This window comes from Bidens hawaiensis, unplaced genomic scaffold, assembly GCF_021521415.1.
Source record: "Bidens hawaiensis isolate Kalapana, Puna unplaced genomic scaffold, B.hawaiensis_p1.1 tig00001597_1, whole genome shotgun sequence".
Classification (NCBI taxonomy): Eukaryota; Viridiplantae; Streptophyta; class Magnoliopsida; order Asterales; family Asteraceae; genus Bidens; species Bidens hawaiensis.
The window spans coordinates 1,706,553-1,715,916 of record NW_027491092.1 but is presented as its reverse complement, the minus strand read 5'-3'; the positions used below and the strand labels follow the sequence as shown (position 1 = coordinate 1,715,916).

Below are 9,364 nucleotides of genomic sequence, written 5' to 3'. Positions count from 1 at the left end.
AAGATAATTGTTATATATATTTACCCTTATTTAATTAATTAATTAATTTAGGGGGGTGTTGCAGCAACCCAATACACAGACGAGTTTGATTTCGAGGCGGAGCTTCATCTGGTTCTGATTCTTTCTTGCTGTCTGTCTGTCGGTTTAGGTATGCTCTGATTCCAGCCAAACTATTGGTTTTGTTTTGTTTTGTAGGTGATTTAACTCAAGCTTGCTTTCTTTCTTTCTGTCTGTCTGTCTCTACATTTGAATGTGTGTGTGTGTGTGTGTTTATAGATACATACATACATACATACTTGATGTTATTGTTATTTTCTTCTTATTCATTCCTATTATTTAACTTTCCATCTGCTTCAAATTGTGAACCAGGACCTTTCTCTCTCTCTATTATTGAATTGAATTGAATGAATGCATACATACCTTTCAATGTTTCATGCTAACTCCTTGCTTGCTTTTCTATTGTAAACACACACACACACACATATATATATGTATATAGCTTCTCGTTTTTATATATATATATATATATATATATATATATATATATATATATATACGTGTATATGTACTCACACATTGTTACCACCTAATTGATTCTTATTAATTTCATAGCATATATATATATATAGGCTAAAGTAACTGAATATGAATACGCTCAACGATCTCAACAAAGTCTGGGAAATCAAACCTCTCAAGATGCCCCGAGAAAATGAGGCAACAGAAATTCTTGAAAAGGTAGTTAAACAGGTTCAACCAATTATGCGTAAGCGTCGATGGAAAGTCAAGATCCTTTCTGAGTTTTGGTACTCTTCATCTTTGTTATAACATTTCATTACTTTTACTTTTTGCTGCAAATCTTCTTATAAATATATTCCCAACACTCAGGCCATCCAATCCCGCCCTTCTCGGCCTAAATGTAAACGGAGGCGAGGAAGTAAAATTAAGACTCCGCAGGCCAAATAACCAGTGGGACTTTTTCCCTTACAACCAAATTCTTGACACCATGCTTCATGAGCTTTGCCACAATCAATACGGCCCTCATAATACCGATTTCTACAACCTACTTGATGAAATTAGAAAGGTACGTAATATGAAACGCCTTAATCAATGCTTGATATCGTTAACCTTTTTCTGTTAATCACAGGAGTGTGAAGAATTTATGGCTAAAGGAATAACGGGTACGGGCCAAGGATTTGACCTTCGTGGGAAAAGATTAGGTGGATTCACGCGCCAACCCCCTTTGTCATCCCTTAGGCAGAAAGCACTGGCTGCTGCTGAAACTAGAGTCCAATGGGGAACTTTACTGCCTTCTGGCCCACGACGTCTTGGTGGTGACAGCAGTTTGAGCGGTGCCCTTACACCCATTCAGGCAGCCGCCATGGCGGCAGAAAGAAGACTGCATGATGACTTGTGGTGTTCTTCTCAGACCGAGGAGCCTTCCGGAACCTCTGAAACACCTGCCCTGCCAGAAATAACAAGAAATGATGAAAAAGAAGAAGCAAAAGCATCATGGGAATGCGGAGTTTGTACATTGTTAAACAGGGTAAAGTTGTTATTGTGCAGTTATCCAGAATATTAGTGAGCATGTGAAATAAATTAAAAGGTTTGCTAATCTGTATTTGAATTGTGTTGCAGCCATCTAGCCTGAAATGTGAAGCTTGTGAAACTCAAAGAACAGACGTGAAGAATACAAACACGAATACGAGTACCAAAATGTGGTCGTGTAAATTTTGTACTCTACAAAACCCTGTTGCAAAGGAACGATGCTTAGCTTGTGGAGAATGGAAATACTCATACGGTCCTCCTACAGCTACACAGAGCCCGTATCTTGGTACATAAACACACATTATTTTCAAGATTAACGTATATGCTATTGTTTTGGATATTTTGTTTTGCTTTGCTTTGCTTTGGTTTGTATCATATCATTACTATCCACCATATTTCATATTCAATACGTTGCTCATCACTCTATCTTATTATAACTGCAATAAACTTTATTTAAATGTTGACGCAATGAATTTTTTTAGCAAATGATGTAGTTATTTTTATAATGTTAGCATGGATCTAGTATGATATTATGAAGTAGAATTAGAAGTGATATCAAATGATGGAAGGGTGAAGATTTTAGCAGAGAGACAGAGCCTTTATATTTGCTTAGTGGAGGGACCGAAACTGTTAAATTCACATTGTTGTTAATTTTTTTTTTTTTTTTTTGGGGAGGGGGGGGTGTGGTTAAACAATTTTCTTATTGTGAGGTGGAGTGAAATGAGGAAAAACTACATGATTTGGTGTCAACGTGAAGCTAAGGAGCGTGTGAATGTATATCCTATGGCCTAAGGATGTAGATATTTGTAAACCCTCTTTATTTATGTTGAAAAACAATTGGCCATCTCAAAAAAGAAATTACCTAAATCTCCATTTCTAGACAGGCAGACCGACCATTTTTACATGTCAGCCGCAAATTTCTCATTCTATAGCGCGCCATGTGCTAACATGTAACCGTTGATCCGACGGTTTTTATGTTTGTTATTTTGAATAAAATGATTGGGACTCAAAAAAAGGTTGGTTAGGACTCAAAGATTTCACCAGACTCATGTAAATTACAAAAATTTCGTTGGACTCACAAATTTGATCGTGACTCACAAATGTATCGTCAGTCGTCAGAAAATATATCATCAGTGCTCATATAAATTTGTTGGGGACCCACCAAAAATATAGTCGGTGCTCACAAAATTCAATATGTAATAACAAATTTGGCCGGACTTTTAAGAAACTAGTCGGTTAGACCTTATTTATACGACATGACGCTATGTAATTGGTCTAAAATACCGTTTGTCTGACATATGTAAAAAGGGCAGGTCCGACGATATTTAAATAGAAGACTCCATGCCATGGTTGAAACTATATCGATTGATAGGGAAATTATATCTATTGAAACTATTTAGTTTTTTAAACTGTCAAGTGATAGCCTCTTTGATCACTAGACTGAACCCGATGAAAAAGAGTACCAAAGTTAGTTGGATTACTTGTCACACCACTCAAATGCGAAAGAGCTAAATAGCGGGGCATTAATCTTGACACTTCTCAAAGGCTTATATAGCTATATTCTTATTGTCTTATATATGGTGATGATATAATATGGTTTAGGTTTTTTGGAGAGAAAATTACAAAACTAATCATTTTTTCAGGACGTTTGTTAAATTGATTTAAATGTTAATACGAGAAAGAAAGATAATGCGTACAAAACAAACCGATCACGTTGAATGCTTAAAGGGCCGGACTTAATTGTTGATACAAGAAAGAAAGGGGATACCCAAAAGTGGAGAGTGTCTGTCTTGTAGGAAGTTTAAACTGAAATTTATATAATAAAGTGAAATACATGAATAAAAGGTGATACGATTATATTGTCGTGAAACATCTTATATAGTGGTACTTTGTTTATGACACTGATAATGATGATGTATATTACAATACTAAATAAATATTAGAAAAGATTAATTTCCTAGGTAGCTTTGTTTGACAAACGTATTTGTTGACCGGGTCAAATAAATTCCACAACAACCAATACATAAATATATAAATATATGTGTCTTCCTTGGGTTAGGTGTGCTGATGTGCTTTACATACCAAAACACACACACATAGACTCTTAACTATTCATTATTTACTTACATCTTGACAATAAAGAATGTACCATAGAAGATACTCTTACATGCCAATTGCCCATTAAACAATACCACACGCCAATAATCATAATGATAGTAATAATTGTTATTATTAATGCATTGCATCACAGAATAGCACAAATGGTCTAATGTATGCAACTTGGTTAAAAGATTTAAATCTATTTTGTTTCTCTTCATTGACATATAAGTTATCATGTCACGTTTTACATATAGATATTATACGGTGTGATAATAATGGTATAAATATTTAAGCATATTGACATTAATACAGCATAAGCATTTAAAATGAACAACTACGTAGAATGAAAGCGATAACATTATATGTTGAAATGAAGAACAGGAATTGCGTGAGGTTGAGGTATATGGCCGGAGACCGGAGGGCTTTTGGTCATGACAAGGCCCAAGGGCTATTAAAAAACAGCATTTGACTTTATTCTTTTTTTTACTCCTGGTGGCTGATGACGAATGCACGAAGCAACATGCTTTGTTTTTATTGTAATTTATTATTATCATTTTTTAATTAATTTCAGGCCAGCCTACCCCTGGTCAACTACTATTATTGTTTTTTAACGGCAATTAGTCTAAATAAAATACATAAATGGATCATCATGTGTTGCTTTGGGCTTCAAGCAATTAAACAAAACACTCTATTTAGCAGCCCAATAAGATTCACTTTCTTCATTCATTGCACTGCATTTGCTTTGAATTTGATGGATACAATTTTGTTTTCTTTTCTTTTAATCAGCTAAGTCAATCTACGTTAGTATCTACAACCAGATTAAAACTCTCAAAACCAATTAGAAAAAAAATCAATATATCTATCTAATTTTGTAGACCATCTGATTAATTATTATTTTTTAAAAGAGTATCTTTTTACCTCCACTTGGCTGTATCTGTGTGTGTATGAGTTGTGATTGGGGGTGGGTATCACTAATAAATAATAAATAAGAGTAATAGAAAATATCCTTTTGATTTAATAAGATGTAGTGTAATTGTATAAATTTGTTTTGTCGTCCACCCCACCCACTAGCTAGTTAAATATAAATAAAAAAAGGAAAAGGAAAAGGAAACGCACTTGTGATGGCTGATTTGATTTGATAACCCACCCAATAAACAGAAAAACCCACCATTCACTAGCATTACACCACCACCAAAACCAAAATATACTAATACATAAAATAACAAAGTAAACGCTACCATGATGATGATGATGATCAACTCGATTATGTTATTGTTGTTATTAATATTGGTCTGCGTCAACATCCACTTGTCTTCCATGGATCATTCCTCCTTCTCCAACATCATCTCCATCTCACTAATTTCTCATCATCCTTGATTGATCCCTCTTTCTTTCTTTCTTCAATTTCAATTTCAATTTCAATTTCAATTTCATCATGCTCCGTGGTTTCATTTCTTCTTCTTGTTCTTGTATTATTATCATGCTTCTTTTACTTTACCCGGCACTGACAGACGCGGATGACAGGGAATCTCTCTTGTCATTCGCCTCTAGCTTCCCCAGTCTCCTCCTCAACTGGTCTGCTTCCTCCTCCGTCGATTGCTGCTCTTGGGATGGAATCACTTGCGATGATGATCAAGGAAACCGGGTCATCGGGTTGTCCTTACCCGGAAGAGGCCTTCGCGGTGCCATCCCGTCTTCTGCTATTGAAAAGCTGACATCCCTATCTTTGCTCAACCTGTCTGGCAATTTCCTCTCTGGTCCCCTACCCACGGGGGTTTTCAGCAAACTCAGCGTCATTGACTTGAGCTACAACAGACTATCTGGATATCTTCTACCAACCTTGGACTTGGACTTGGACTTCAATATCAAATCACTCAATCTCTCCAGCAATCATTTCACCGGTCCATTTCCATTTCAATTCCAAATCCAAACCTTGAATTCTCTTAATATCAGCAACAACAGCTTCACCGGCTCCATTCCCCCATCCATCTGCACCGCTTCACCCTCTTTACTTGTCTTTGATTTCTCTTTAAACGACTTCACAGGCGTCATCCCCCAAGGCTTCGGCGCCTGCGCTAACCTCCAGGTTCTCAGTCTCGGCTTCAACAATCTCACAGGCCAGATTCCACCTGACATCACTCGCGCCATATCGCTTCGAGAGTTATCCTTACCTGGAAACTCGCTTTCCGGTGGGATTGATGAAAGCATCACCAGCCTCACAAACCTCAGGAGTCTTGTCCTCTTTGGTAACATGCTCACCGGTCCCATCCCTCGTGGTATTGGGAAGCTCTTGCTGCTGGAGAAGCTGGAGCTTCATATTAATCGTCTCAGCGGATCCCTGCCTTGGTCATTGATGAACTGCACAAAGCTTCAGCTGCTTAATTTGAGGGTCAACTCTCTAAGTGGCAACCTTTCTGACTTTGATTTCTCCAATTTCCGTCAGCTCACCATCGTTGATCTCGGTGAGAATCAATTCAGCGGCCTGCTGCCTAAAAGCCTCTTCTCCTGCAAGTTGCTGACTGCGATTCGGCTGGCCACGAATAAGCTAGAGGGGGAAATCTTGCCTGATGTACTTGAACTGCCATCTCTGTCCTTCCTCTCGCTTTCCAACAACACCTTCAGGAATATCAGTAAAGCGTTCAGTATTCTAGGCAGGCATCAGCAGCTCACCACACTCATCCTCTCCAAGAACTTCTTCAATGAAACCGTCCCCACTGCAGGCGTTAAAGGCTTTTTCAATCTTAAGATCATGGGACTAGGCGGCTGCAAGCTGTTCGGTCAGTTTCCGACTTGGGTGATGTCGCTAACGAACCTAGAGGTAATTGACCTCTCTCAAAATAACATCAATGGCACAATTCCAGTCTGGCTGCAAACACTTCCAAATCTATTTTATCTGGATTTATCTAATAACTCTCTGTCGGGAGGCTTCCCGGTAGAGCTTACCAGACTTCCAGCACTGGCATCACAGAAGGTGCTGGATCATGTAAATAGTAGTTACTTGGAACTACCTGTGTTTGTGGCCCCGCAGAACGCTTCCTATTTGCAGTACAATCAGCTGGCCACCCTCCCCCCAGCTTTGTACCTATCAAACAACAACCTCAGCGGTAGCATCCCCATCGAGATTGGTAATATGCAGTCCATCCACTATCTTGAGCTCAGCAATAACAATTTCTCTGGCACCATTCCGGATTCAATGTCGAACCTCACCAACCTGGAACGATTGGATCTGTCTCATAATCTTTTATCTGGTGAGATTCCCGAGTCTCTAAGCAGCTTGAACTTCTTGTCCACTTTCAATGTTGCATACAACAATCTGCAAGGTCCCATACCAACCGGAAGCCAATTTGACACCTTCTCCAACCAGACTTATGAAGGCAACCCAGGGTTATGCGGTCCGCCCATACAAAAGGCTTGTAACAACCGATCAACAACACTGGATTCTTCTGGACACAAGAAAGGCCCAAACAAGAAAATGATTATTGGGCTTATACTCGGGATATGTTTTGGAGTCGGGATCACTCTCACGTGTCTGGCACTATGGATACTGTCAAAAAGAAGGATTCTCCCGAGAGGTGATCCGGAGGTGTTTCATATGGACATGGCGTCGTTCAACTCCACGTCAGCAGTAGATGTCCCAAAGGATACAAGTGGAGTCATATTGTTCCCAAACAACGCGAAAGACATCAAGCATCTGACCATAACCGATATCTTGAAAGCAACCGAGGATTTCAGCCAAGCAAACATCATCGGGTGTGGGGGTTTCGGTTTGGTTTATAAAGCAACGCTAACAAACGGAACAAAACTGGCTGTTAAGAAGCTTTCGGGAGATATGGGACTGATTGCACGGGAATTCAAAGCTGAAGTGGAGGCGTTATCAACCGCTCAACACAAGAATCTAGTTTCTTTACAAGGCTACTGTGTGCACGACGGCTGCCAGCTGCTGATTTATTCTTACATGGAAAACGGAAGCTTGGATTATTGGCTGCACGAGAAGAATGACGGTGCATCTAGACTTGATTGGCCGACGAGACTAAAAATAGCTCAGGGAGCAAGCTGTGGGCTAGCTTACATGCACCAGGTATGTGAACCACATATCGTGCATCGTGACATAAAGTCCAGCAATATCCTTCTGGACGGGCAGTTCGAAGCATATTTAGCAGATTTTGGTTTGTCTAGATTGATCCAGCCGTATAACACGCACGTGACGACTGAACTGGTGGGCACCCTGGGGTATATCCCACCAGAGTACAGCCAGTCATGGATTGCCACCTTAAGAGGGGACATATATAGTTTCGGGGTTGTGATGTTGGAGCTGCTTACAGGAAAGAGGCCTATGGAGGTGTTTAGGCCCAAGGAGAGTAGAGAGCTGGTTGTGTGGGTCCAGCAGTTGAGAAGAGAAGGGAAACAGGAGGAAATATTTGACCCGATTCTAACGGGCAAAGGTTTTGAAGAAGAGATGTTGCGGGTTCTTGATGTTGCGTGCATGTGTGTGAATGTTAACCCGGTAAAGAGACCAAGTATTAATGAAGTGGTGGATTGGCTCCATGATATTAATGTTGGGTCCAACTCCAACTATTGGATACCAAAATAAGGAAGGGCAACTGTAAAAACACATAAAGCCTTGAAAAAGAAAGTGGAAATTGTGTTGTAATTAGCTGTCTGTGTTTTTCATTTTTGTTTATGCAAAGGAAGTTTTACCTGATGACTGACTGACTGACTATGTATAACCTCTCATACGGTTTTTTTCCTTCTCTTTTTCCAGCTACGGCTGAAACGTATATTATACATACTTAGTTTGATTTAATGGCAGGAGTCCTGTTTCTTTTGAACAATATGAGCAGTGTTTTATACTCAATTTTTGTTGGATGTAAATTAAATGTTTTCTGAATGAAGATATTGGTGTGCTGGTGCTTTGTTTTTCTGAAGCTCCCTATGCAGTAGTTGGTTTAAGGCTGCTAGACCATATGCTTTACTTTAAAAGTTTGGTTGATTCATGGTGATTTTCTTTCCTGGTGTGGTGTATGGTTTTTTGGAATCCTTAAAAGATTAGTTTAATTTAAATTGACACAGGAAAGTTTTAGGATCAAGGATAGAACTGTCTTTTGGCTATAATTATAAATAATTCATTTCATTTAAAAGATTAAGAAAACCATCTAAACATTGATGTTGGGTAAGAAACTAAGAATTCCATTCCTTGAAACCTTAATCAATATCAGATTGATTATAATGTTTTCTGATGTGTTTCTCAGAAAAAAAAAAGTTTTTCTTCATGATAAATGAAATATGATCTTGGGGTTCCTATATATATATATATATATATGTTCATTGTTCCCCATTCAATTCTAATATTGTGAGGAAATCAATAACTTAAAAAGTGCTTTTTTTTGTGCAATTTATCAAGTCATGAATAAGGTTTCATCACTAATCCTCTTTTATGCTCTTTTACGTCACACGAATTATTTTCTTTAAATTTAATCACACTTTTTGCTGCAATAGCATCATGTTAAATAGTTTGATTTGTTCATTTTAACAATGATATATCTCCTACAGATTTTTTTAATATTGTATTTATTCATTTTATAATATTTTACAATTTTTGTATTGGTAGCTTTATAATTTGACTTTTATTATTTGCACATAGATGTACCATTCATAGTCCTCATTTTGTTGAGAAAAAACTGATAAATGGGCCACCTCAATATTTAGTGTTTCTGATCCT

The 9,364-nt window shown here is 38.2% G+C and overlaps 2 protein-coding genes across 2 annotated transcripts; both read left to right on the top strand.

Moving 5' to 3' along the window:
* The first annotated feature begins 642 nt into the window (after window positions 1-642).
* LOC143590002 (DNA-dependent metalloprotease WSS1-like) lies at window positions 643-1,894 on the top strand. The gene is made up of 4 exons (XM_077070609.1): window positions 643-803; window positions 886-1,081; window positions 1,145-1,543; window positions 1,636-1,894. The coding sequence occupies exons 1-4, from the start codon at window positions 646-648 to the stop codon at window positions 1,837-1,839; spliced, it is 957 nt and encodes a 318-aa protein (XP_076926724.1). The 5' UTR covers window positions 643-645; the 3' UTR covers window positions 1,840-1,894.
* A 3,186-nt stretch (window positions 1,895-5,080) lies between these two features.
* On the top strand, window positions 5,081-8,374 carry LOC143589573 (tyrosine-sulfated glycopeptide receptor 1). Its single transcript, XM_077070299.1, has one exon. It carries the CDS (start codon window positions 5,081-5,083, stop codon window positions 8,234-8,236), a length of 3,156 nt encoding a protein of 1,051 aa, XP_076926414.1. The 3' UTR covers window positions 8,237-8,374.
* Window positions 8,375-9,364: the final 990 nt, after the last annotated feature.

What these genes read in the sequence shown, in the direction of transcription:
- LOC143590002 (XM_077070609.1), top strand. Translation starts at nt 646, where the DNA reads ATGAATACGCTCAACGATCTCAACAAAGTCTGGGAAATCAAACCTCTC. An exon ending in TACTTGATGAAATTAGAAAG is followed by an intron (nt 1,082 to 1,144) that starts GTACGTAATATG and finishes TGTTAATCACAG; the next exon opens with GAGTGTGAAGAATTTATGGC. An exon ending in TTTGTACATTGTTAAACAGG is followed by an intron (nt 1,544 to 1,635) that starts GTAAAGTTGTTA and finishes ATTGTGTTGCAG; the next exon opens with CCATCTAGCCTGAAATGTGA.
- LOC143589573 (XM_077070299.1), top strand. Translation starts at nt 5,081, where the DNA reads ATGCTCCGTGGTTTCATTTCTTCTTCTTGTTCTTGTATTATTATCATG.